At 52.8% G+C, this 26,044-nt stretch overlaps 4 protein-coding genes across 9 annotated transcripts; all 4 read left to right on the top strand.

The window, feature by feature from the left end:
- Window positions 1-25: 25 nt before the first annotated feature.
- trak2 (trafficking protein, kinesin binding 2) lies at window positions 26-9,679 on the top strand. 4 transcript variants are annotated; one of them, XM_030086314.1, is made up of 17 exons: window positions 26-140; window positions 2,420-2,524; window positions 3,000-3,194; window positions 4,574-4,633; window positions 4,875-4,951; window positions 5,033-5,149; window positions 5,264-5,476; window positions 5,560-5,638; window positions 5,712-5,842; window positions 5,925-5,999; window positions 6,083-6,220; window positions 6,306-6,385; window positions 6,470-6,610; window positions 6,752-7,050; window positions 7,129-7,629; window positions 7,717-7,816; window positions 7,892-9,679. In XM_030086314.1, the coding sequence occupies exons 2-17, from the start codon at window positions 2,470-2,472 to the stop codon at window positions 8,682-8,684; spliced, it is 3,054 nt and encodes a 1,017-aa protein (XP_029942174.1). In that variant the 5' UTR covers window positions 26-140; window positions 2,420-2,469; the 3' UTR covers window positions 8,685-9,679. The 4 variants fall into 4 exon arrangements, with proteins under 4 accessions (XP_029942174.1, XP_029942175.1, XP_029942177.1 ...); XM_030086315.1 differs by lacking the exon at window positions 4,574-4,633; XM_030086317.1 differs by lacking the exons at window positions 26-140; window positions 2,420-2,524; window positions 4,574-4,633 and adding an exon at window positions 4,321-4,361 and having other exon boundaries at window positions 3,006-3,194.
- Window positions 9,680-10,003: 324 nt separating this feature from the next.
- atp5f1b (ATP synthase F1 subunit beta) lies at window positions 10,004-13,563 on the top strand. The gene is made up of 10 exons (XM_030086337.1): window positions 10,004-10,154; window positions 11,236-11,409; window positions 11,483-11,657; window positions 11,742-11,863; window positions 11,947-12,131; window positions 12,214-12,372; window positions 12,460-12,582; window positions 12,661-12,873; window positions 12,949-13,150; window positions 13,236-13,563. The coding sequence occupies exons 1-10, from the start codon at window positions 10,052-10,054 to the stop codon at window positions 13,331-13,333; spliced, it is 1,554 nt and encodes a 517-aa protein (XP_029942197.1). The 5' UTR covers window positions 10,004-10,051; the 3' UTR covers window positions 13,334-13,563.
- An 832-nt stretch (window positions 13,564-14,395) lies between these two features.
- On the top strand, window positions 14,396-17,457 carry pspc1 (paraspeckle component 1). 2 transcript variants are annotated; one of them, XM_030086335.1, is made up of 10 exons: window positions 14,396-14,908; window positions 15,275-15,424; window positions 15,497-15,648; window positions 15,727-15,822; window positions 15,890-16,086; window positions 16,170-16,254; window positions 16,332-16,425; window positions 16,503-16,560; window positions 16,630-16,766; window positions 16,894-17,457. In XM_030086335.1, the coding sequence occupies exons 1-10, from the start codon at window positions 14,504-14,506 to the stop codon at window positions 17,089-17,091; spliced, it is 1,572 nt and encodes a 523-aa protein (XP_029942195.1). In that variant the 5' UTR covers window positions 14,396-14,503; the 3' UTR covers window positions 17,092-17,457. The 2 variants fall into 2 exon arrangements, with proteins under 2 accessions (XP_029942195.1, XP_029942194.1); XM_030086334.1 differs by having other exon boundaries at window positions 16,503-16,766.
- A 667-nt stretch (window positions 17,458-18,124) lies between these two features.
- On the top strand, window positions 18,125-23,671 carry trim25l (tripartite motif containing 25, like). Of its 2 annotated transcripts, none has more exons than XM_030086322.1 (16): window positions 18,125-18,957; window positions 19,139-19,234; window positions 19,332-19,565; window positions 19,633-19,792; window positions 19,875-19,907; window positions 19,984-20,019; window positions 20,092-20,136; window positions 20,224-20,274; window positions 20,348-20,395; window positions 20,640-20,696; window positions 21,079-21,273; window positions 21,364-21,480; window positions 21,625-21,660; window positions 21,733-21,801; window positions 21,917-21,982; window positions 22,931-23,671. In XM_030086322.1, exons 1-16 carry the CDS (start codon window positions 18,334-18,336, stop codon window positions 23,503-23,505), a joined length of 2,442 nt encoding a protein of 813 aa, XP_029942182.1. In that variant the 5' UTR covers window positions 18,125-18,333; the 3' UTR covers window positions 23,506-23,671. The 2 variants fall into 2 exon arrangements, with proteins under 2 accessions (XP_029942182.1, XP_029942181.1); XM_030086321.1 differs by having other exon boundaries at window positions 20,640-20,702.
- The last annotated feature ends 2,373 nt before the right edge of the window (window positions 23,672-26,044 follow it).

Below are 26,044 nucleotides of genomic sequence, written 5' to 3'. Positions count from 1 at the left end.
GAAGCGGGAGCAATGTTGCGCGATGGCATCGCAATAGTAGGCAAACGTCTCTCTCCTCCCGCAGATCTCTCTTCCTCTCCATTGTTTGAGGCGTTTCTACAGGCACCGACTGCATGTAACGCAGGAAATCCCGACACAGGGTAAGACTTATGGACATTTAACACTTCTGTAGATTCCCATGAGCGCTCACTTTGTGAAGGGTGTCTTGTATTCGGACTCACAAAGGCGTCGTTCGCCACCACGATGCTCATCATCCGTTATGACACGATAGCTACGAGGTTAGCATCTTCTACTGTACTAGCATGTAAATATTACATAAAAAATGTTACAGTTTTATTACTTATATAGGGCGTGGCTTGTCTCATTCACAATATAGATTTAAAAAAAAGGTCATTGTTGAACCTTAAGACAGAAATAAATATTTTTGAGGTATTTTTTTTTATGTGTGCAAGCAAGCAAGCGAAAGTTTAGCTAGCAACACTATTGTGTTAAAGATCTCTCTCTCTCTCGCTCTCTCTCACACTCTCACACGCACACACACACATACATACACACACACACACACACACACACACACACGATTATTATATTGTAGTTTCAGGTCATTTTGACTCAAACAAAAATTATGAGGAACTGTCATTCTGTTCTTTATCCATATTTGTCAGATATTTATGTGTTCAAGCTGAACAGGATTTAACAGTAGAGATCAGATTAAACATTTAATGTATTTTTTTTCTCTCCAGTGCATCCAAAACATTTAAATTCACATGGTTATGATCATAAATACCATTTAATCAGAGTGCAAGATGGCACGAATACGTGTAAATGATCGGCCAACATGTGGATGATTGCTTGTTCTAAATGTTTTGTTGTTTTTTTTTCATGTGAATGCATTCCTCAGTTTAAACTGGGAATGTCTGCTGATGATCCAGACTGAGATCAAACCGGTCCAGTCAGTGTCACATGCCTCTCTCCTCCTGAGCAAGACCTCATCAGGCCCCATCTAAAAAAGAAACATACCAGTTTTAGTAGCATTGCAGTCCTCGCCATCTAACCCAATACAGAGTGAAGACCTTGAGAGTGTCTTCTCCCGGATACTACAGCACTAAATTCCAGCCCTGAGCATTCAGCTCGGATCATATTGAGTGTTTGAGATGCTGTCACTTCCATTGTAGGTCACTCTGGATCAAAGCTTGTGTAGATCAGACGTGAGAAAAAGCTGATGTAAGGGAACCAGGCATTCCCAGTGGGCCTCCGTGCTGCCCGCTGTTTCACCAGAGAGTCACTTTCAGGGCTGTTGTGGATGTCGCTTTTCCACATCGTGGGCAGAAAATGAAGTGTGGAGCTGCAAACCGCTGCGTTGCACTCGTGAAGTGACTCACAGGCTCATGGAATGAGCGCTGGCATTTCAAGTGAGCGGAAAGAGGAACAAAGATGCTTTTATAAAGCATCGCAATCAGACATAAGAGCATAATGGATAACTCATCTCTTACTAATGCTCAGGTTCTCTGCTGGTGCCATGATAATCCCAGCAGTGGTGAGCAGCATCCTTTAATGTCCAACTGTTTCAGTTTGGCTGTTATATAAGCAGAGGACAGCTGTAGCCCAAGGACTCCCTCCTCTGCACGCGCAGACTGAGGTCAGCCATGTGGATGACACTCGGTTTATCCTTCAGAAATGCTTAGCTTTCTTTTAATGCACACTAATGTGAATTCTGTATGAATTCTAGTCTATTTAAAAAAACACACACTGTAAATTAGCATTTCATCTGATCTGGAGGTCTGCGACCTTCATCGCCAAAAGGGATTTTTATTGAGATTTTTCACCGTATAAATATTTAGAAAGGCAAGGTGAAATTCAAATAAACCCAAAATGAAAGTGTTTATTTGCTCCTCGTTTTCCTGGTCCGAAGAGCTGCAGGCTTCTCCTGTAGTTTCGCCCGAATGACTTAAAGTTGCTGATGTTCCTCGTCTCATCTGAAAGCTGAGCGAAACCGCTCCGCCTGGTTTTGTTGTAGTTCCTTTTGTTTCACTCAGTTTCAGTGGGAGTTTCTCAGACCACCAACCCATTCACACTAAAACCGAGTGAAACACAACTCTCCTTTGCTATTAGTGAGGTAAACCTAGTCAAAACTTATTTTGTTACTGTGTCATGATAGAGAGAGAGAGCTCATATGAAGAGTCATTTTCACCAGGATACTTGAAATAATCTTTTTTTGTGAGTGGTCACCCCTCAGAGAGCCCGTCATGCTCACACTCCTCTTCCAGCTTTCCGATTGGAGCTCATCCCTTTAAGAGAGTGCATTCCTGCTCCCGTCCCTTTAAGGATCCTCCGGGGACGACAGCCGGATGTGTGACGGCTCCTTGTAAAAACAACATGTGGCTCTCGACGGAGGGATGGAAACTCTCTTGTGTTGCAGGACACTGCCAGGATGTGATTTCGGCACGGTAGCGGCTCCCGCATCCCGACATGTTTGAAGTGAAACCCCGAGCTGTGGACAAGAAGGAGTCCAGTACAGAGACAGGTGGGCCTGACATCTGTAGTTTGATTTCACTGTAGATCAGGAGTGTCAAACACATTTTAGTTCAGGGCCACATACAGCCGATTTCATCTTGCGTGAGCCGGACTGGTAAAATAGTGCCTCAATAGCCTTTAAATTTAACATTTTCAGTTATTCTCAGTTGTGGTGAAGACCATACGTGATGAAAATAACTATATTTTCACTAAAACTAAACAATCACTCCTGGAAATAACCACAATCTCAGCATAAAGCCAATTTTAATGATGCTTCCTGGTGCAAAATACAGTGAAATGTTGAAGAAACTCTTTCCAAAGTCCAAAAAGTCAGTGTTTATCTGCTCACTGCTTTGGCCGGATTGGAGCCTCTTGTGGGCCGATGTTTGACGCCCCTGCTGTGAAGCAATGGGACTCAAACCAGTGACTTAAAGTGTCTCAAAACAATTCAGACTTGGTACTGATGAGCCGTGTGTGACCTCCAGATGAGGGGCTGGGCAGCAGCGGGAGGCACTTCGGCTCCGGCTCGCTGGGCTCGGGGTCGGTGGGCTCGGGCTCCCTGTACCTCTCGGACAGCCAGGACTGGGTGGTCTCCCCCAGCTGCTCGCCGGACGAGGGCCCGGCGCAGCCCAACAACGCCATCTCCCCCGTGCTGGCCGAAGAGACGTTCCGCTACATGAGTGAGTGTCTCCGGCTTCGCTCGCTGAGCAGATGGCATGTGTGTGTGAGGGATTTAATCCGCATATTATACAGTGTTTGTCTGTGTGTGTGTGTGAGAGTGAGGGAGGGAGGGAGGGGGGAGGGATCCAGCTGGAGTTAAGTGCTGCTGAGTTGAGAGCCAGTATCAGAGTCACGGGACAGACAGAGGCGTAGGGAGACGACTCGGATCATGCCGTTGTGGAACATCCACGGCGAGGAGACGTTCGACGGCTTCGCCATGGAAGGTGAAAGAGAAAGTTACTCAGAAGACAGGAAGTGCGCTGAACTGTGTGGGCCCGGCGGTGTTTGTTATGCTCGTTCACTGGGATGAATCATCGGCGTTAGTACAGCTGCAAACTGGGACAGGGTCAGCTGTCAGTGCATGTTTGGATATCGCTTTTCTTTTCGCTTTATTCATCAGTGAACGTTAATGGATTTTCTGTTGCGCAGAGTTTTGTTTTTATTTGTGATTTAAGGATGTATTGTGGTCATAGAACGTCAATTCAAGATAATGAAGAGCGATCAGAGAACAAATGGTGCAGAGGCATGAAAACAGGGAACGAATGAAGAGGAATGAACAGAAAAGGCTTGGAATGAGCGGAGAGTGTCACACGTGCAGATGAAGGGCACAGTGACGAAGTCTGGGTTTCATGTTCCTGCCCGCTCCACTTCTGCACTCGATAATCAAACACACTATTTATAGAGCGAGCAGAGGCGTGTTGGTGGCTGCTCCGCGTTGGGCTGTCCAGCTGGGGAAAAAAAGAAAAGTGACAGAATACTTTTTACTGGTGCCAAAGGTCAAATCTGCCTTTGTTATTTAACACAGTGGATGGAAATTCATGCAGATTGGACTTTGTACGGTTTGTGGTGATCAGTGTAGCCGCTCAGTGAGATGACGGTGGGACGAAGACATGGCCTCTGAACACGATCCGCGTCTTCCACAGAGAGGTAATGAGATAGATGTGTTATTTTTACAGGTCTGATTGTTGTATCTGCCTTCATGACCTCCTTTCTCTCCTCCAATCAAAGCTCACGGGGGGATTTTGCGAGCGCTGACAGGGTTTCTGGTTGGTTAGATGATTGGAGATGCCACTTTTCTCTGAACAGGTGGACTGAGGAGCGGAGCAGCGATGGTGACTCCCACTCAGGTGCTAAAAGATAGCTCCACTAATCGATGTGTAGATCTCCGGCTCTCCATAAACTGATTTGTTGAAGCTTTTGCTTTCACTTTGGTGTCCCTCCATTCTTTTTCTCTTTTATTAGGGTGACCAAACCTCCTTCTGGTTGTTTTCTCCACCTTTTTTCACCTTCCCCCCTCTTCTCTCTCTCTCTCTCTCTTTCTCTTCATCTCTCTCACTAGCATATCTTGCTTTGGAGCCCTCCTCTTACCCTCACCCCGGCTCTCAGAGCCTCTCCAAAGGTATCTCTCTCTGCCTGCTCCTCCTCGTCTAGACCATAACAGTGTGTCGTGAAGGTTTGCTGTAGATGGCTTGTAGCGCTGTAGCCACATGAATGACTTTGTGTTATCATTAAAGCGCCTCAGTCCATCGCTGGCTGCTGATTTAATGACTGTAGTTTAATGAATGCATGTTCCGCATGCACATCCTGACACGCTTTAAGTGGGCTTGTGGTGTAAATGGTGCGTTCCCTCCTGATCGCAGTCCTCAGCGGCGACCGCGTGGAGCAGATGACCAAGACCTACAATGACATCGAAGTGGTCACACACCTTCTGGCTGAGGTGCGCGCCCCCTCCTCGTTTTCTCGTGCTTTGACTTGATTTGGAGGGGAGGATTGACGTCCCTGTGTTGTGATTGGACAGCGGGACCGAGACCTGGAGCTGGCGGCTCGGATCGGTCAGTCTCTCCTGCAGAGGAACCACCTGCTGCAGGAGCGCAACGAGGCGGTGGAGGAGCAGCTGGCGCAGGCTCTGGACCAGGTGCGTGGATTCAGACAGGAGCACGGTGGAGGAACCATCACACCCACCCGCGCTGCGAGCCGTGACTGACTGCCTCTGCCCCCCCCCCCCCCCCCCCCCCCGACTCCTCCCCAGGTTCACCAGCTGCAGCACGAGCTCAGCAAGAAGGACGAGCTGCTCCGGATGGTGGCGAGCGCCTCGGAGGAGAGCGAGACGGACTCCAGCGTGTCCACGCCGCAGTGCCACCCCCAGCCGCCGGGGGGGCCGGCCGCCGCGCTCAGCCAGCTGGAGTGTCTGCAGAGCAAGCTGCAGGAGCTGGAGGAGGAGAACCTCTCCCTGCGGTCCGAGGTACGAGGCGCCGCTTGCAGTATGTCGGGAAAGCGGAATCGCCACAAGAGATCGCTCACTGCGATTTGTCCCGTCCGCCGCAGGCCTGTCAGCTGAAGAGAGACACCATCACGTACGAGGAGAAGGAGCAGCAGCTCGTCAGCGACTGCGTCAAGGAGCTCCGTGAGTCGAACTCGGCCTGAAAGCTTTCACAGTCACAGCTGTGAGGACTGACGGCTGTGACCCGGTGTCTCAGGCGAGTCCAACAGCCAGATGGTCTCCCTGACGGACGAGCTGTCCCAGAAGAACGAGGAGCTGCTCAGGCACCAGGAGGAGATCGCTCAGCTGCTGTCGCAGATCGTGGAGCTGCAGCACCGCGTGAAGGAGGTGGGGCGGACGCCGCCGCTGCCGAAGCCGCACGGCAAACAGAGGGAGTGTTTGGAGAAGCTCACGTTCTGTTTCCGTCCAGCTGGCTCTGGAGAAGGAGGAGCTGAGGATCCACCTGCAGGCCTCCAAAGAAGCTCAGAGGCAGCTGACCGCGGAGGTACGACCAGTTTCTGTCTGCATGTCGTCACCCCGTCTCCGAGCTTAACTGTAAGTGATCAAACCGTGGTGGACCTGCTGCAGCTGAACGAGCTGACGGAGAGGAACTCGGAGTGTGTGGAGATGCTCCACGAGTCCCAGGAGGAGATCAAGGACCTCCGCAGCAGGAACGCCCCCTCTGCCGGCATGAGGCGGCACCTGCCCTACGGCCTCTACCCCATGGTGAGACATTGAGCGTCCAGACGCCCTGCGGGAACGTCCCGCTGGTTCTGGAGGTCTGGATCACGTGATTTGTGGTTTTGTTCAGGACTCGTTGGCAGCGGAGATCGAGGGCACCATGAGGAGGGAGCTGAGTGTGGACGAGGAGTCCGCCTTTCAGGACCAAAGGTTCGGCCCCTCTGAGGCTTTCAAATCAAACTTGTGTCCTCGTACTCTCCTACATGACTTGTGTCCGCCTCCGCCTCCCCGCAGAGTTTCCCAGAAGCGCGTCTTCCAGACGGTCCGCTCTGTGAACGCCTCGTCAGCGCGCGCCGGCGCCACCATCCCTCCCATCCCCGGCTCCGGCCACAGCTCTCTGGTGATGACGGCTCAGCCCTTCCAGTCCAACCAGGGGTGAGACCGAGTTACTCATTGCTCGTTTTATGACAGTTTCACATCAATAAATGTCAATCAAACCTGAATCTCTGCTCGTCTTAAGAGAAGAGCAGACAGGCGTGGCTCCACATTTGTGTAACGCTTCCTCGGTGTGTGCAGCGACGAGGTGCGCCTCGGTCAGCCCGGCTGCCCCGGGGGAAACGACCTCACCAAAGCGCTGCACCGGCTGTCGCTGCGGCGGCAGAACTTCCTGTCGGAGCGGCAGTTCTTCCAGGCGGAGCGCGAGAAGAAGCTGCGGGGCCTGGGGGCGGCGGAGGCCGAGGCGGAGGGCAGCGGCTGCAGCTCGCCGACCGGCAGCGTCATGTCGTCCTTCTCCAACCTGTCGGAGCTGAGCTTCAGCTCCAGCGTCTTCAAGACCTTCCTGCCGGAGAAGCTGCAGATCGTCAAACCCATGGAAGGTAGGAGGCGAACCGGCCGCTCGCCCGTCTTGGTGTTCAGTCAGGGTCTCTCACCGATCGCCGTCCCTCGTTTCTCAGGCTCGCTCACGCTCCACCACTGGCAGCAGCTGGCTAAACCCCACCTGGCGACCATCCTGGACCCGCACCCCGGCGTGGTGACCAAGGGTTTCCGGCCGCTGGCTCAGGACGCCGTGTTCCGCCTGTCTGACATGGAGGAGGACGAGGAGGACGGGGAGCGCGGCGGGATGGCGGTCCTGGAGAAAGGGGCGGCCGAGCGCGGTAAGGAGGAGGACGAGGAAGACGAGGAGGGCGGGATCACCTTCAAGGTGCGCTGTTCGTCCACGCCGGACGAGAGGAAGGACAGACGCAACCTGCCGGTCCAGACGTTCTCCTCTCCCGCGCTGCCGGCGTCTCCCGGAGCGCCCGCCGCTTCCTGCTCGGTGCGGTCGGACGTCTGTCTGACGCCCCGGCCCGGCCAATCGCCTCAGCCCATTCCAGGAGCCTCGACGGCAGCGGTCCAATCGCAGAGCCAGGTGTCGTCCTCGACCACGACCGCGACCGCGACGACGTCTTCCTCTGGTAACCACGACGGTTCCGTGCACACAGAACACACTCAGCCTCTGGTTACATGACATTAATCCGTGTCTTTCTCGCCGCTGTGTTCAGTCCAAAACCCCGGGAAGAGTCACAGCTCCACCTTCTCCACCTACACCTTCACCACCTGCCGCATCCTGCATCCCACCGACGTCACGCAGGTCACGGCGAGGTGAGTCCACCTCGCTGGGCGGTCAGGAGTCGGCGACTCAAAGCAGAACTGACCCTCCGTCTTCTCCTCTTGCAGTTCCCAGTCGTCCCTCCTGGCCAACACGCCCAGCTCCATGCGGACGGGTCCCAGCACCCCCGTCACCCCCTGCAGACTCAGCCTGGGCGACTCCTTCCCCCCCCGGCGAGCACCCGCCCCCGCCGGCGCCCTGGCCAAGCTGGTCCTGGAGAGGGGCATTTCGGCGCAGGTTTCCACCGACGCCCCGCCCCCGCCCCCGAAACCCGGCCCCCGCCAGCCCCTCCTGCGCCTGCTGCCCGGCACCCCGCCCAACTCCCCGTCCCACTCCCCCGCCCCCTCCCCCGTCCCGACGGAGAGCCGCCAGCACCCGGCCGATAACTTCCTGGCCTCGCGGCCCGCGGAGCTTTTCCTCCAAGACGTTTACGGGCTGAACCTGGGCCGCGCCCCGCACCCCGACCTCCCCAGCCCCTCCCAGGAGACGCCCGCCCTCGCCGCGGCGCCGAAGCCGGGCCAGGTCAGAGCCGACCCGGCCAGCGTGGGCCTGGTGGAGAGGCTGCGGCGGCTGGGATTCACCAAGGTTCTGCACGGCTCCGAGTCCGACGCCTCTTCTCCGAGGGATTCCTCCACCTTCGTGTCGACGGGCGGAGGCAGCCTGCTGGACGGCCTGCGGCGCAACCAGAGCCTGCCGGCCATGATCGGTGCCCGCGCCGGGAAGCCCTCCGTTAGCCCCGCCCCTCCGCCTCCTCACCCCACCTCCCTGGCCCTGCCCCCTCCCCCCTGGGGAAACCTCAAAGAGCGGCGCCGACACTTCGGCTCCGTGTCCAAGCCGCCGTCCAGCTCGTCCAGACGCTGAGGAAGAAGAAGTGGACGTGAACCTCCTCCTTTCTGCCTTCGGAGAGACGTCGGCGCATCAGTGGCCAGATCGGTCCCGCCTTCACGACTTGATTTGAAAGCACAATTGACCTTTTTTAGCAAAGTCCTCCATGTTTGTAGGTGTCTGCCACAGTGCTCGTCAGTACGGCCTTAGCTTGCCTCTCGGTAGGTCTTTCTCTTTTTAAACCGGTGAGATATCTGGAGATGAAGGAAAACACGCAAGTGTGCGAGGGTTCGTGGAAGTGGATTTGTAAAGAGTTGGAGTGGAAGTGTGTGAAAAAGACGAGAAAGCGTGCTCGGAAGAGAAGAAGAAAACGGAAGACAGCAAGTTTAAAGGGCTCCTGCCTCAGAGAATCCAGTTGTGGAGGGCGGCACACTGCCAGACCCCGGCCTCCAGACCGTATTCATATGATTTGATCAGCCGTCCACGCGCCGCGCATCAGCGTCCGCATGAAGAAGCAGAAGGTCCGCTCTCACCTTCAGATCTGTTTGGGTGTGTGAGGCCTTTCTTTTAAAGCCAAGCTTGTATATATATGAGTTGCACTGGATGAGGTTTTGAGGAGAACACCACTGATTATCTAAGCTTGTATCCTCAACATCCCACTTTTCTATTTAACCTTCAGTTTACTGTTTAAGATATTCTAACATATTGTGTGCCTGCTGTAACATTTTGTCATAAGATTTTAATATATGTAGTGTTTTTAATTGCTTTCCACATGAAGGGAAACCAAGCTAAAAGTGGCATCCTTATTCTTGATGATAGTAACTTCAAAATAAGGGTTTTTTTTTCACATTTGACAAAAAAAAACCCAAATGGATAAGGGAAGACACACTCAGACTGAGGACACAGTGAAAGCAGGAGGTTCAGGTCCAAACAGATGAAACATCCGTCTCCATGTTGCTCTCCTGCCGTGATCATGATCCTTTTAATGGGTATTATCCAATTGCCTCATTTTATAAATAAAGCAGTAAAAACTTAAAGGGTGTCTGGGTGTTTTTTTGTCACATTACACAACTGAAACATGCAAATGCATGAAAATGTGTCATTAAAAGATGAATTTTCCACTTCTGACAGTCAATATTGTGTATTTTTCCGGATTTTTTAGCCTTTTTTATTCTCTAAGGGCAAATCAGCCCCGTTCACATTGTCATATTTGCCCCATGGAGGGCAGAATGTCAGCCGCTTGACCGGGTTGGGTGACGTCAGCACGCACGCTCCTCTGCACGTAAGACGTGAGCGGAGCCTCTTTCTACGTCATACGTCACGCACGCAGGGTGGGCGGAGCTTTTATTCTTTATAAAGATTTCGCCTGCTCCGTCTCCTTCCACCTTCAGCCATCTTTGACCATGCTAGGAGCAGTGGGACGCTGCTGCACCGGGGCTCTGCAGGCTCTTAAGCCTGGGGTCCAGCCCCTCAAGGCCCTCGTCGGATCCCCGGCCGTCCTCTCCCGTGAGTCCCTCTGCACGCTCCGCGCCGTTTCGAAACGACCAAATGTGTCTTGACGCGGCACAGACAGCGTTAGCTTAGCAACACGCTCGCTCGTCCACCGGCGCGGCTGCAGGCCTCACTATTAAAACATCGAGTTTGCACTTTACCCGAGCCGATCTGCATCGTCAAATTGATGCATACATAAAGACAGACGCATTATAAACGATGGCATGTCGTGGAAGCTGACCGGGCTGTGCGTTTTCTCCTGCAAGCAGAAATGACCTTTGTGTAATGACATGAGGCGGAGTCAGCCTGTTAGCTTAGCACTTTAGCAAGGTTACACTACCACGTCAAACCCGTTAACATCAGTTTAGCAATAAAGATTACATTGATTGTTAGCATTATAGACGTAGGTGCTCTTCAGTGCGTCTCAATGGGTTTTGGGCTTTACCATCTTTAGCTTTTCATTAGCTTAGCTTCATTCATTCGTGACGTTGAGGGTATTAAAGCCCACTGACACAGCAGCTTAAATTTGATGCATTATTGCTGCCACATTAAAACACGAAATCACGTTTTGACTCTCGGTAATCACCTGTCATTGGAAAAAACTTTGTGGAAAGTCCCTCATTGCAGAGGCCTGCAATGTGTTCAAGGGCAAAACTGATATGTGGTGACAGTGGGACTCGAACCAGCGACCACCGGCGCTCCGTTCTCACTTGTTCCCGTTTACAGTGTTGGACAGTAGGAAATTACCATGGACAAAACAAGGTCACAGCTGTAGCTGGCGTGCACGAGGGCGGGTGAAGTGAATGGACAGAATGTTAAATCCTCTTCAGTGAGTCTGTCCTCCAGCCTTACAACTTTGAAGTGGTGAATAGATCTCATCTGTAAGGCGCTTTTCAACAGTTTGAGCCGTTTCACTGTTAATGGAGGTGGCTGCTATACAAGGCCCATTTTGGTGTTTGGTGTCTGAGTCAAGGACATTAACATGTGGACAGAGGAAAGGGAATTCAACCTGCAGCCTTACAGTTTACGGATGACCACTCTACCAACCGCCCCGTTCTTCCATGTTAAAGGAGGTTTCTGCCTTTTGTCTCCACAGGTAGAGATTATGTCGCCCCCGCTGCGGCAGCCAGCGTCGCCTCTGGCCGCATCGTGGCCGTCATCGGCGCCGTGGTGGACGTCCAGTTCGACGAGGGACTCCCCCCAATCCTCAACGCCCTTGAAGTGACCGGCCGCGAGAGCAGGCTGGTCCTGGAAGTGGCTCAGCATCTCGGTGAGCGACGCTTCATTACGACTGTGTAAGTTGTGAAAAAGCTTCGTGCTGATTCAAGCGCTGTGGTTTCCAGGGGAGAACACAGTGCGGACCATTGCCATGGACGGTACTGAGGGTTTGGTCCGTGGACAGCAGGTCCTGGACACCGGCGCCCCCATCAGAATCCCAGTGGGTCCCGAGACCCTGGGCAGGATTATGAATGTCATCGGGGAGCCCATCGACGAGAGGGGTCCCATCTCCACCAAACAGTGAGCTCCAGCAACGTTTTGATCTCGATTGATTTATGTATTGATCTTCTACGCGGGAGTTTTAAGTGTTTCTTTTCCTCCCAGGACTGCACCAATTCACGCTGAGGCCCCTGAGTTCACAGACATGAGTGTGGAGCAGGAGATCCTGGTCACTGGCATCAAGGTGGTGGACCTGCTGGCCCCCTACGCCAAGGGAGGAAAGATCGGTACGTGTAGTTGAATAGTTGTCCCCCCCCCCCCCGTCACACACACCTCACAGGAAGCTGACTGTGATCTGTCGTGGTCACAGGTCTGTTCGGCGGCGCCGGTGTCGGTAAGACTGTGCTGATCATGGAGCTGATCAACAACGTGGCCAAGGCCCACGGCGGTTACTCCGTGTTCGCCGGCGTGGGAGAGCGAACCCGAGAGGGCAACGACTTGTACCACGAGATGATCGAGTCCGGCGTCATCAACCTGAAGGACACCACCTCCAAGGTGAGCCGGCGGTAAAACCCCGGCGGGGCGGACCGGGAGCCCGCCTCCGCCGCCGCTCACGCCTCGCGTCTCCCCCGCTCAGGTGGCGCTGGTGTACGGACAGATGAACGAGCCCCCCGGCGCCCGCGCCAGAGTCGCCCTGACCGGACTGACCGTGGCCGAGTACTTCCGTGACCAGGAGGGTCAGGACGTGCTGCTCTTCATCGACAACATCTTCCGCTTCACACAGGCCGGCTCCGAGGTGCGTTGCAGCGTCTCTCCTCCGTCCCGGAGGCGGGGAGTCAAACCGGTGCACTCATGGAGGGGTTTGTGCGTGTTTCTCCGTCAGGTGTCTGCCCTGCTGGGTCGTATCCCCTCCGCTGTGGGTTACCAGCCCACTCTGGCCACCGACATGGGGACCATGCAGGAGAGAATCACCACCACCAAGAAGGGCTCCATCACGTCCGTGCAGGTGAGCGTTCAGCTCCGCCGGGTTCAGGACGTCCGCCTGGCCGCCGCCCGCTCACCCCTTCTCTCTCTCTCTCTGAAGGCCATCTACGTGCCCGCTGACGACTTGACTGACCCCGCCCCCGCCACCACCTTCGCCCACTTGGACGCCACCACCGTGTTGTCCCGCGCCATCGCTGAGCTGGGAATCTACCCCGCCGTCGACCCCCTGGACTCCACCTCCCGTATCATGGACCCCAACATCGTGGGAACCGAGCACTACGACGTGGCCCGTGGCGTGCAGAAGATCCTCCAGGTAGCGGCCGCCGCCGGCGTTTTCCCCGCGCCGCCTGTGACGCCACAGAAGCTAACGCTCCGTTGTCTCTCTCAGGACTACAAATCCCTGCAGGACATCATCGCCATCCTGGGTATGGACGAGTTGTCTGAGGAGGACAAGCTGACCGTCGCCCGCGCCCGCAAGATCCAGCGTTTCCTGTCGCAGCCCTTCCAGGTGGCCGAGGTCTTCACCGGCCACATGGGCAAGCTGGTGCCCCTCAAGGAGACCATCAAGGGCTTCAAGAGCATCCTGGGAGGTGAGTCCAACGCCGCGCCGCGCCGCGCCTGCGCTGCTCCCCCAGCCTGTACACTCAGCCTAACTCCTGCTCTCGCTCTCCCCAGGTGAGTACGACGCGCTGCCCGAGCAGGCGTTCTACATGGTGGGCCCCATCGAGGAGGTGGTCCAGAAAGCCGAGAAGCTGGCCGAGGAGCACTCGTAAAGGAGAGGCTGGTTCTGTGTTTAGGAGCACTTGGTTTGTAAAACATGTCAGATACAGAAATTTACCTGTCGCGTCATCCCGAAAACAAAAGTTCTATTTAATGTTTCCCATGAGAGATGGAATTAAACTGTCTTTACACAAACGGCTTGTGGTCAACTGTATTTCCTGGGCAACATCCTGCAATGTTCTGTCTGAAACTGTCGCATTCTGAAATAAAGGTCTAGTCTGGATGTGTGTGTGCTTGAAACTGGAGACGCTCGACATTCACGCAGCTGAGGGGAGGACAGGAAAACCGTGATCAGGTTCAGAGGAGGCTCTTATTTTTTCAGTTCTATCTGAAGGTCACCCTTAAAGTGTCAATATTTGGTGGGAAGATTTGCTGGTCAGCCTAAAAATTCTCTAAAATGTGTGAAATGAATAAACGGCTGTAGGTTCCAGTATCCACCTGCAGTCCCGTTATCAGACCTGTAATAACAGCCTAACATTAAAATCTAAAGAGTTAATCCAACAGGAAAAAGCTCTATTCAGTGTACGTATTTGTTTCCAGGTACTTAAACTCTGAGTTGAGTGTAGTGTTACCGGATTTCTGTGATGATTTTAAACGGAAAACCTGCACAAAACGAGCTGTTTTTAACCTGTAGTCACTGGCAAAATGAAATTTTAACTCACAATAATTGGATCTGCTCCTCAAGCTTGTCTCTTCCACATTGCTTCTTTAGTCAACTCGATTCATTAATGTTAACAGCTGGCATATTCTTAGATTTCTTTTTAATTACTGGTAGATTTCTTTTTATTTCAAGTTTCAAATGACACCTGATTAAAAAAAAAAAACAACTCATTTTATGCATTTTCAGATCAAATACATCAATTCAGAATGTTTAGACATCTGTGCGCTATATGTGAAACTATTCGTAGTATTAATTCAAATATAGAGAAAAAAAACGGTAAAGTCGCGATGATAATCCAGAAGGTACTCGTTCACTGTTCTGTGGAGTTTCGTTTGTCAATAAAGTTTTAGAGAAAAAAAAATGGAAATCTCGCGAGAAGTGAGGTGAGGCGGCCATATATGAAGCGGGGGGAAGTTCGGACTGGAGCCTCCAGGCTGGACCGGGTTCGTTTAGTCGGTTCTGTCACGGATAATAAACACTCCGGACGCTGCGGGCCGCCGCCATGCAGAGCAGCGACTCTCCTCCAGCGGACAAGCCCGAGTCCGACTCCCCGGCGGCGGAGCGCCAGTCCCCGCCGAACAAAGGCAGCCCGGCCGCGGCGCCCCAGCGCTCCCCCGCCGGCCCCGCGGAGCAGCAGCAGCAGCAGCAGCAGCAGGAGGAGGCGGAGGCGGCGGCGGCGGCGGCGGCGGCCGGGGACGGAGGCTCTGAGGGGCCGGCGGAGATGACCCTGGACCTGGCCAGCTTCCGGCGGCCCGGGGAGAAGACGTTCACGCAGCGCGCGCGGCTGTACGTGGGCGGGCTGCCGCCGGACGTCTCCGAGGAGCAGTTCAAAGACATGTTCTCCAAATACGGGGAGGTCAACGAGGTGTTCATCAACCGGGAGCGGGGCTTCGGCTTCATCCGCCTGGTGGGAACCTGCTGCCCGCACACACACACACACACACACTCACTCACACTCACTGTAGTTTGACACCAGGATCATCCTCTCACCTGCTTCTTGCACAAAAACTCAGTCAGGACTGTGTTCTTCTAGCTTACTGATTATGTTAATGAAAAAATATGCATTAGTTGTTTTGAACTGATAAGATGAATACTGCAAAATCACACAGACTCAGTGTAATTTGACACCAGGATCACCCTTATTTTTTTAGTGCTTTTAGCAGATACTTCCAGTGAGATACTGTTCAGACTTGGTCTCGGTCCCCAGACCACATTGTAAAGTTCTTTCCTTTTAGAAATGTATTCTGTGGATTGATGGGTTTCGTCCCTCCAGGAGACTCGGACGCTGGCGGAGATCGCCAAGGCCGAGCTGGACGGGACGGTCCTGAACAACCGGCCCATCAGGATCCGCTTCGCCACGCACGGCTCTGCGCTCAAAGTCCGCAACCTCCTCCCGATGGTGACCAACGAGCTGCTGGAGCAGGTAGCGCCCACCGACCGCACGCCTGCCGATGGCGAGGAGCTGTGGAATCTGAGTGTGTGTGTGTGTCTTCAGGCGTTCTCTCAGTTCGGGCCGGTGGAACGAGCCGTGGTGGTGACGGACGACCGGGGGCGGCCCACGGGCCGAGGCATCGTGGAGTTTGCGAATAAAGCGGCGGCACGGAAAGCTCTGGAGCGCTGCACGGAGGGAGCGCTGCTGCTGACCACGTGAGCTCAATGGAGGGTGGGGGGATGTCGGCGTCAGTCTGGCTGGACTCTGGTCTGATGTTTCCGTCTCCTCTCCAGCACGCCGTGTCCGGCCATCGTGGAGCCCTCGGAGCACTTCGACGACGAGGACGGCCTGTCGGAGAAGCTGCTGCAGAAAACTCCCCGATACTACAAGTGAGTGAGGAGCCGCCGCCGCCCGCAGGCGGCTCCGGGACCAGACTCAGACGCCGCCTCTCTGCAGGGAGCGGGAGCAGTCGCCGCGGTTCGCCCAGCCGGGGACGTTCGAGTTCGAGTACTCGTCCCGCTGGAAGGCTCTGGACGAGATGGACAAGCAGCAGCGGGAGCAGGTGGACAAAAACATCCGCGAGGCCAAAGAGAAACTGGAGGCGGAGCTGGAGTCGGCCAAGCACGAGCATCAGCTGATGCTGATGAGACACGGTGGGGACCGGACCGCCGCCTCCTCGCCTCTCTCGCCTCTCGGGCTGTTCTCCTGTAACGTCCGGAGCGTTTCTGTCCTGCAGACCTGATGAGGCGCCAGGAGGAGCTGCGGCGGCTGGAGGAGCTCCGCAACCAGGAGCTGCAGAGGAGGAAGCAGATCGAGATGAGGTGACGAGGCGCGACGGGAGCTGCTGCGCCCGGCGGAGGAGCGGAGCGGCTCACGGGGCGTCTGGGCTTCTTTGCAGACACGAGGAGGAGCGGCGGCGCCGGGAGGAGGAGCTGCTGAGGCACCGCGAGCAGGAGGACCTGCGGCGGCAGCAACCCAGCTACGTGGAGAACGTGAGCGCCGACGTCAGCCGCCGCCTTTCTGTGACCGTTTCAGGTTTCATCACTTTTCTGTTCTCGGCCTCTCTCAGAGGGAGCAGGACACGAGGGCGGGCGACTCCGGCCTGCGCGGCGCCGTCAACATGCCGGGTACGCCAGTTTTTACCGCCGCAGGGGATCCAGGCTGCTCTCCTCACGCTCCTGCTGTTTTTGCTTCAGACGGCTTCAGCCAGGCTGCTCCGCCCTCCGCCATGAGCCAAGCTCAGATGATGGCCGCCGCCGGCAGGACGGCGCCCGTCGGCCCCGAAGGAGCCGTGAACATGGGCTCGCCGCTGACGTCAGACAACGGCGCCATGGTAACGCAAACAACAACTGAAAAGTTGTCTTCAGCGGCTTCGACCGCTGCTTAGAATCTCCTGTCGTTTGTTTTAAAGCTGCGGTTAAAACTGGAACCTTCTTCTTTTCTCCTCGTCTGGCGAGTAGCGGGGCGACCGGTACCCGCAGGCCGCGCCGCCCGCCGCAGGCCGACCGGAGGTTGAACCCCCCCCGCAGCAGCAGCAGCAGCAGCAGCCGTCCCCGCTGGGCCCCCAGGCCGGACCTGCTCCTGGATTTGGACGGGGGAGTCCAGCAGGCGGCGGCGGCGTCTTCGACGGGCCGAACAACAAACGCAGAAGATACTGACTCCTCAACACTTCCTGTCTCCTCATGAATTTTGTAGATTTCTCCCTGTGCGTGGACCGAGTGAGTCACGCTGCTGCTTTTGGTGTGTGTGTGTATGTATGTATGTATGCGTGCGTGTGTGTGTGGGTTGGGGGGGGGGGGGGGGGGGTGCAGTCGCTATGGCAACCATCATCTGGACTTCACTGCAACAAGCTACCAGAAGAATCGGACTTTATAAGAAGGTTCCATCGACATGGAAACGCCGCTGCACCGGGAGGAAATTCTTTCCTCGAATCCTCAACAAATAATAAAAGAATCTTCCTTCCTGTTAATGTGAAGATGTGGCGGCCCCCTCTCTCCTCTCTCCTCACCAATAAACAAGTTTTGTAGGAAGTTGTGTGCGCTTGATTTGGGAGAACTTTTCCAACCTAAACGTGACTTCGGCATTGGAATGAACGGTTTGGTGCAATACTCCGTTAAACCTGCAGGGGGCGTGGCGGTGCGTTCACGGGCTCTCTGAGTGCAGCAGGTGTTTCTCGTGAGCTCAATTTCCATTGATTGGAAACTCTCGAAGCAGGTACTGATCTGTTCGTTGTCTCAGTCTTATTGTGTCTTTATTGTTGTTCTTTGACGCTTTAACGCTCTACAGTTTGAACAATTTGAAATTTATTGAATAAGAATAAGCCTCAAGTTGTTCTTCGATGTGTTGTTTTTCATTTTATACCAATGAGTTTTTGCTAATTATATTTAAAATCCAGAAAAATCTGTCAGACATTTGGTGAATTTCAGCTTAATAAGTATTGAAAATGCTACTTTAGTTTGAAATGTCTTTTTTTTTTTTTTTTTTTATTGTCCAAATTTTCTTGTGAAAGTCCTCTTAGATATCATTTTAGATTCACGCGGCATTCACAGATTATTTTCACACCTGGTGTGGAAGGATCCTGGTTGGATGATCTGGCAGCCCATCATGACGGATGGTGTCATTTTACCTTAAATTGAATCAAACTTCAGACTCTAACGTGGTTTTCTCTGCTGTGGCCGCTCCTGGAGGGGATGGTTGGATGACTCTTGTCTCCGCCTCCTCTCTTCCAGCTCCAGTTTGCCCTGCCTGACCTGCCTGGTGACTCTGGCTCCGCCCGCTTCCCCTGCTACCTGCCCTCACCTGAGAGGAGACACTTTTCCTCCCGTGAATCGGCACGACGCTCGGCCTCAGCCGTTTCCTCAGTCTGCCGGAGCCCCCCTCCCCGTCGGGAACGCCCCATCATGGCCTCCAAGCTGTGGACGGAGGAGCAGTTCAACTGCCCCGTGTGTCTGGACCTGCCCAACGACCCGGTCACCATCCCCTGCGGACACAGCTACTGCATGGCCTGCATCAAGGACTACTGGAGCAAGGACGACCCCAAGGGGGTCTACAGCTGCCCGCAGTGCCGGCAGACCTTCTGCCCCAAGCCGTCCCTGTCCAGGAACACCATGCTGGCCGAGGCCGTGGAGCAGCTCCGCAAAGGCGCCCTGAAGTCCGAGGTGCGGGAGTCCCTGCGGGTGTCCTCCTCCTCCTCCTCGTCCAGGTCCCGGGCCAAGCTGTCCACCTCGGCCGTGCCCTGCGACCTGTGCAAGGGCGAGCGGCGCGCGGCGGTCAAGAGCTGCCTGTCCTGCATGAGCTCCTTCTGCGAGGCTCACCTGAAGCCGCACCAGACCAAGAAGGCCCTGAAGCAGCACGAGCTCATCGCGCCCACCGGCAACCTGGCCGACAAGATCTGCACCCAGCACAAGTACCTGCAGGAGTTCTACTGCCGCCAGTGCAAGATGTTCATCTGCTGGATCTGCACCAGCAACCAGCACAAAGGCCACGAGTGCTCGTCCACCAAGGCCGAGCGCTACGAGAGGCAGGTAGGAGGCCGGGGCGGCGAGCGTGAGGAACTGGCTCCTTTTGTTTCGGAGAGCGGCTTTAAGGTGTCGTCTCCTTCCCTTTTGTGAAGGCAGGAGACATTCCGAACAGCATTCCTGTGTGACGGTGACGCTCCCTTCAGGCTGTGTTTCCTTTTGTGTGTGTGTGGGTGTGTTTGTGCAGAAAACGCTGACTGAGATGCAGGCCCAGAACCAGCAGAAGCTGAAGGAGAGAGAGCAGGAACTGAAGGACGTGAAGAAGATGATGGACGGGATGAAGGTGTGTTGAAGGCCCACATGCAGCTCATATCGACACAGTTAGTGGCTGTGGTCGTGTTTCTGGCAGCGGCGGTCCTGACGTCTGCTTCCTCCTCCAGCGCTCGGCGGACGGGGTCCATGCCGACACGGGGCGGGCGCTGGCGGAGCTGCAGCGCTCGGTGGAGCGCCTGCAGGAGCTCCTGGAGGAGGTCCTGGACCAGGCCAGCCTGGAGAAGCTGGGCCAGGCCCAGGAGGTGGTGGACGGCCTGGAGGCGGAGATCAGGGAGCTGAAGAAGAGGGAGGTGGAGATGAGGGACCTGGCCAGCTGTGAAGACCACATCCACTACCTGCAGGTGGGCCGGAGCCGCCGGGCGTCCTCCCGTCGGGGCCGGGCGGCGATAAAGCTCTCTCTCCTCTCAGACCTGCGACTCCATGTGCTCGCCCCTGGAGGCGGCGAGCCTCCCCGCGGTGCAGGTCAACCCCGAAGCCTCCTTCGAGCCGGTCCGAGACGCCGTGCTGAACCTGAGAGACCGAATCGAAGACATGTGCAACCAGGAGCTGGGAAAGATCACCAAGCAAGGTCCGTCTCCGCCGCCGCCGCCGCCGCTCCTCCCTCTCCCTCAGTGTTCTCCGTCTCATCGCTCCTCGTTGTTCTCCTGCAGTCAACGACACGACGCCGTTCACTCTGGGCGACTGTAAGTTTGGACTCGCCGTTCTGTCCGATGGACTTCCTCTTGTCTTTGTGGCTCATCAGCTTCGGGTGTGTTTCAGCCGGCCGCAGCGGGCAGAAAGGAGGCATCTTCAAACGTGAGTCGTTCGGTTCGGTCTTTCCTGGGATGCGACTGTTTTCTGAATCACTGACTCCAAGTTTCCCTCCAGTGTTTTCCGGTCTGGGTTCACGCAGCGCAAGCAGCCGATCACAAGGTGAACACTCAAAGAACACAGAAGAACAGGCCTGCAGGGATTATTTTTGCATCTTAAAATGACGCCTGCCTTCGTTTTCCTCCTCAGCTTCGCCCAATATCTCCCTCGGCGGACGCCACGCAGAGAGACGAGGACTCGGTGCGCTTTGAACTCTTCCTTTCCAGAACGTCGTCTGATCCGGTGGCCTCACCTCTCCTCTTCTCTGGTGCAGGTATCGGCCACCGAAGTCCTGATGTGAGGAGCAGAGACACGACTCGAGGTGGGTTCTGGGCCCAGACCTGCACCTTGGCTTCACAATCAGAAAAATACAATATTCACCGCCGTTTCAGCAGAATTCTGTCACTTTGAGGCTTTTTGCAGGTATTTGTTGTGTTTTTTTTACCGCCATTCGGGTTTTTGTCCTTCTGAGCTCTTTTTTTTTTTTTTTTTTTTTTTTACTTTTGGAGATCACTGTGTTGTATTCCCTGCTGAGATTAAATAAGTGTGTGTGTGTTCCTTTGCAGACAGAGGAAACACACACTCGCCCAGACTGAGGAGCGGAAGAGAGGACCGAGAGTCGGGTATTGGTACTTCCTCATGGCAGCGTCTCAGTGACCTGATCAGAAACCTGATGTTTTATTCTCTTCCTTATCGAGTCTCTTGGAGGAACTTTGGTATTATTTTTGTGATCGCAGCTTTTCTAGAGGTATAAAGAGGAGAATGAGTGTGTGTGTTTAAAGTTGAAAGTGAACTTGATTTTATTTTTGTTTTATGTCTTAAAGTTGATCTTTTGTCTCATCTTCATATCTCTAGAAAAGCTTTCATTTCCTTACTTTTGATTTGGTTATTTCAGAGATAAATAATAGGTCACAGTCCACTGTTACTGTAGGAAGTTCTCACGGTCTTGTCCTTTATTTTGAAATGCTTGCCCTCCGGTTGATCTCTCATGTGTGACTGAGGCAGTGAGGGAGACCAGGCCCAGTCCCAGAGCCAGTCCCAGCCCCACCCCGAGCCGGAGGGAGTCCCAGTGGAGCCGGTCCAGTCAGAGCCAGGCCTCCCTGGCTCCATCCACCCCCATCCCGGTCACCGTGACTCCTGCTTCCCCCCATCCTGCTGCTGCTGCTCCCTCTCCGGCCCCCCCGGCTGCTCCGTCCGGAGGCACGTCTCCGTTCACCTCCGCCGCCTGGCAGAACCGAACCACAGCAGGAGCCTCGCTGAGTTCTTCTCTTCCTGGTTTTTGTCGTCCAGGTTTCAGCCGGATGGCGTCCATCACCAGTATCTTCCGCTCCCACAGGCGAGGCACCACCCCGGCCTCCCCCGCCGCCCCGGTCGCCCTCCCCAACAACACACCCACCGGAAACGCATGTGAGGCCAGACCCAGTGTCAATGTTAACCTAGTATAATATCTACTGGGATCATTTTCTGTCGTGTGGTCGGTCTCCTTCTGGTCATTTCGTGTCTTTTTTTTTTATGGCGAATTTCCATTTCTGGCGCCTCGTGTGATTTCAGGGGGAATGGCTGCTGTTCCAGAAACACCCACAGAAAGTAAGATCCCTGCTTTTTACTGTCAAATATGAAGTGTCGTGGTTCCTCTAACGCCGTGTTCTCATTGGCCAGTTAACCCCGGGCTCTTCTTGGACTCGCCCACGCCGGGAACCATGAATCACGCGCCGGCGTTCCCCTTACGTGAGTTTCTTCGTCTCCACGGGAAATGCTGAGACGCGTAAGGAGGAGAGATCAGTGAAAATGGGAGAAAATGGGAGAAAATGAAGTTTTGATCGCGTTGCTCGATGCCTTCCAGTGAGGGAGATCAGCATCGACAGCATCCAGGCGCCGGAGCCGCGGGCCCGAGAGGAGTTCCTGCAGTGTGAGTCTCAACATTTAACATCGCGACACAACACATTTCAGTGCGTCCTCCTGAATTTACTGGCTGCAGCATAAAGCAGCGATACGATTCATGTTCTGGAGCGTCTGCTGCGTTGCTCCACATTATGTGTTCCTAATTTTCAGGGTTTTTTTTTTTTTTTTTTGAAGCACAGTTAACGAAGCTGCAGAAGCTGATTTTAAAAGTTTAGATGATTTTCTGCAGTGCAGCCAGTGCAGTGACGCTAAAACATATTTTCTATCTTCTTTTGACTTTTCTGCTTGAAGTGTGAAACATTGAACGATTTGTTTGTGTTTTTAAGTAATCCAGTGATTAAGATATCATAATGAATTTATGGGATAAAAAAAAAAAAATTCAGTTGTGTTTGTTGATTATGTGAGTCATAATCAAATTCCAAGAGTAAAATTACATGAAGGGTTCTAATTAATTATTTCATTAGAAAGCCAGACTTTCTAACTCATCTGTTTTCCTCTAAAAAAAAAAAAAAAAAAACCTTAATTTTGTCATATCTTATATCAATATTGGCCTTATATCCAATAATACAGTTCAAGATTTATGCATAATACCTATGCAAAAAAAAAAAAGCCCCCCAAAAATTAAAAAAAAAAATGGAATAAAACATGAAATAAGACATTAATAGATTTGGACTGTTATGTTTCACAGAAAACTGTGATTTTTGTCACAAAATATAAAGTCCCGATCTAAAACATGGAAAACGCCCCAAAAGAGCTCAGAAATACATGAAAACCTCTGCATTTCTGAAACATGAAAAACTGTCATGTAAAAAGTTCAAGCCAAAAGAAATAGATTTACTTGAAGAAATCAGGTGAAAAAAAAAAAAAATGTTTTCAACATTTTCAGCTGATAAAACGCCACCAAACAGGTAGACACACACAGAAATAGATAAAAACTGTTGAATCTCTTTCGTAGACTCCGTGAACTTGACCCTTGACCCCAGCACGGCCCACAGGCGCCTGGTTCTGTCCGAAGGCAATACCAAAGCCACCCTGCAGGCGGCGCAGCAGCCGCTGCCCGACGCGCCGCAGCGCTTCGACGGCTGGACGCAGGTGCTGTGCGGCGCCCCGCTGGGCGGCCCGCGCTGCTACTGGGAGGTGGACTGGCGCGGCCGCGGCTCCGTCATGGGCGTGGCCTACGGCTCGCTGGCCCGCAAGGGCTCGGACGCCCGGTCCGGGCTCGGGTACAACGCCCAGTCGTGGACCCTGGAGCTGTCCGACTCCTGCTGCCTGGCCGTGCACGACAACGAGAAGCGGGACATCCCGGTCACCTACTCGCCGCGGCTCGGCCTCTACCTGGACCTGTCGGCGGGAACGCTGGAGTTCTACGGCGTGGCGGGCGCCATGACGCACCTGCACACGTTCCGCGCCAACTTCACGCAGCCGCTGTACGCCGCCTTCGGGGTGGGCAGCGGCGTGGGCGTGGGGCTGGACTTCGCTCTGGGGCAGTTCACCTCCAGCACCGACAGCATCAAGCTCTGCCCCATGTGAGGGCAGGAGAGCCCGCCATTTCCCTCTTCATGAAAGCACTTAGCAGAAGTTCACGTTTTGGCGCGTCAACGTGGCGACTGAGCGGCATTGAGTCTAATCAGAAGTGTATGAAATCTGTTTGTCCTTTTTATTGTGTTAAATTAAAATAAAATTGCTTTTAAGAGTGTTTGGAAGTGTTGTGGAGAGTGTTCTCAAAGTCACATTGTCAGAGTCTCAGTCTGGAATGAAGACTTTTTCAACATTTTGAGTTAAAAAAAAAAAACACTCAATTGGCAATGACATAGATCTTTTCAACTTAGTAAATATTGTAGTTAATATAAAAATATGTTAAATCTCCAGGATCTCCTATTTGAAATGATCAGTTTTGAATTTCTATGAGGCGTCAGAGGAGTGAAAATGACCAAAACTAACCGAATCACACATCTCACCTTCCGGACATGCGTTTCCTTTGCACGCAGTAGCTCCACGAGAGGGCGCTGTTGGATTGGAACGACTCCTCCAGGTTGACTTCCTGCACTCACGTGCTTCATGCTTCCAGATAAAAAGTGTCTCCAGTTGAGTCACTGAGTGTCAAATGCAGGAAAATGTTTCTGTCGTGTTCGGCTGAGAATAATAATCATCGCTGTCTCCTGTCAACATTTTTCAACTGAGAAATCTAGCAGAATATGCTGAAGCATTACCTGGAGAAGGTTTAGCAGGGCGGGATGTCTGCAAAGCAGATCATCACTGTATAGCAGAGCGGTATATTTACGCCTGATGAACACCAGTTGCAACATTTAGGGCTGCAGTTTGAGTAAACTGTTGAGCTCGCCGCTGCCGCCGTCGCAGCTCGCAGTGGGTCCCGGTTTGTGGTCCGATCCAGCTGTTGCCTCCTTCATAACACGCAGGGACGTAAACTTGTTGAGACACACATTTCTGTTTTGGGCTAATCTTCTGAAGCGGCCTCGGATGTCACCTCCTTTTTTTTTTTTTTTTTTTTTTTAAGCACTCTCACTGTGTATTTAAACCATTATCTTGTAGAGAAGCGGTTAAATTAAAGACGCAGGAACGATGCCTGCAGGGAACCGAACACACACCTGAACTCTGTTTTCCATCCGTCGGCACGTCACGCTAGACGTTCGGGATATTTGAGGTGAAATTTCAGGACGAACCTAAAACGCACTTTAACCTTTCCAGATGAGCTTAATGTGGCCTTCTCTAAACTTTTAAACTCAACGGCACAACTGTCATGCTGTTGACATTTTGACACCTAACCTAGAATATCGTGTAAAAGGTTTGATCACTGAACGGCTTTTAGAAAAACTCCTGATTTTTTTTTTTTTTTTCCCCCCTCTAAAAGACATTTTCTTGTTCTAATTCAGAGCCACACTGCGTCCTTGTTTTGCCATAAGGTGGGAATTATCATCTAAAGGTGCATTTGCTCGAGAAGTCTCATTGATTCCTGCGAGATCGCCAAAATAAAAGCTTTTGAAACGGGTCAAATTAGGCTTGAAACTCCAAATCCTCCCTGCAAAGAGAGAGAAGCCGAGTTTAAGGAGAGCATTCCTGAGTGTCAGCTCGCCTTTAAAGGTTTTAAACGACACGTCGTGGCTGTTGCTGGCCTGTGAGACTCTGCTGGTATGAGTAAGATGAACTCTGTCAAGGCTGCTCAGCAGGTTTTAATCAAAACTGGACTCATAGTTCAGAAGATTTAAGGTTACTTATTTCTCATCCATCTCTGAGATTTTGCAGCAATGCAATTCTGTGGACTTGAATCTACCTCTGTGTGTTTAAGTGAATCAGTCAGGGAGAATAAATGGCTGCTGCAGGGTTTTTCTTTTCTTTCTATTTTTTTTTTTTTTTTTTTTCCTTTTGCAGGTGAATCATAGTTCGCTGCTCCTGCAAGGTGTGTCGCCTTAAGGAAGAAATCCCCCCCCGAGACCAAATTTCCCCAGCAGTCAGGCTTCGCATTGACAGCTCCGAGGCGCAATTATGAAAAACATAAATAAACACTTGGTTTTTATTGCATCAGCGGATCAAATAGCTCTGTGTGTTCAGCTGCTTGTACTTTCTTTGGTTTAAATAGGAAGAAAAAAGTAAGAGGACACTTAAAAAAATGTGTGGAGGGCAAAAATTTGGAAACTTTTTAACTGTTAACCAGTCAAATGAACACTGTTTTCCCCTCTGGTATCGGCACAATATCGGTGTGATATCAGTCTGTTTCAGGTAATATTTTCGTGTATCTGCTCAGACACCTTCAGTCACTGTATTTTCTGGATTATTAATTTCTCCATTAACCTCAATGCTCCCACCAAACAGTGTACCGACACACTCCCTCAACATCGGGGCTAAAAAGGAGTTTACTTTTTTAGACATTTTTCTACATTTTTCATGTTTTGTGTTGATAGTCCACCAAGATGAAAGCAAAACCTGGACTTATCCATCATTACTGAAAATTAACAACCAAATCATCCCGCAACTCGGAGAATTTTAAATTTATCCACGGATTATTTCAGATTTCTCTTGTTGACTTGTAATCAGGGGTCATTGTCGTGTACGA

This window comes from Salarias fasciatus, assembly GCF_902148845.1.
Source record: "Salarias fasciatus chromosome 23 unlocalized genomic scaffold, fSalaFa1.1 super_scaffold_20, whole genome shotgun sequence".
In the NCBI taxonomy this organism is placed as follows: Eukaryota; Metazoa; Chordata; class Actinopteri; order Blenniiformes; family Blenniidae; genus Salarias; species Salarias fasciatus.
This window is presented reverse-complemented; position numbering and strand designations above follow the sequence as displayed.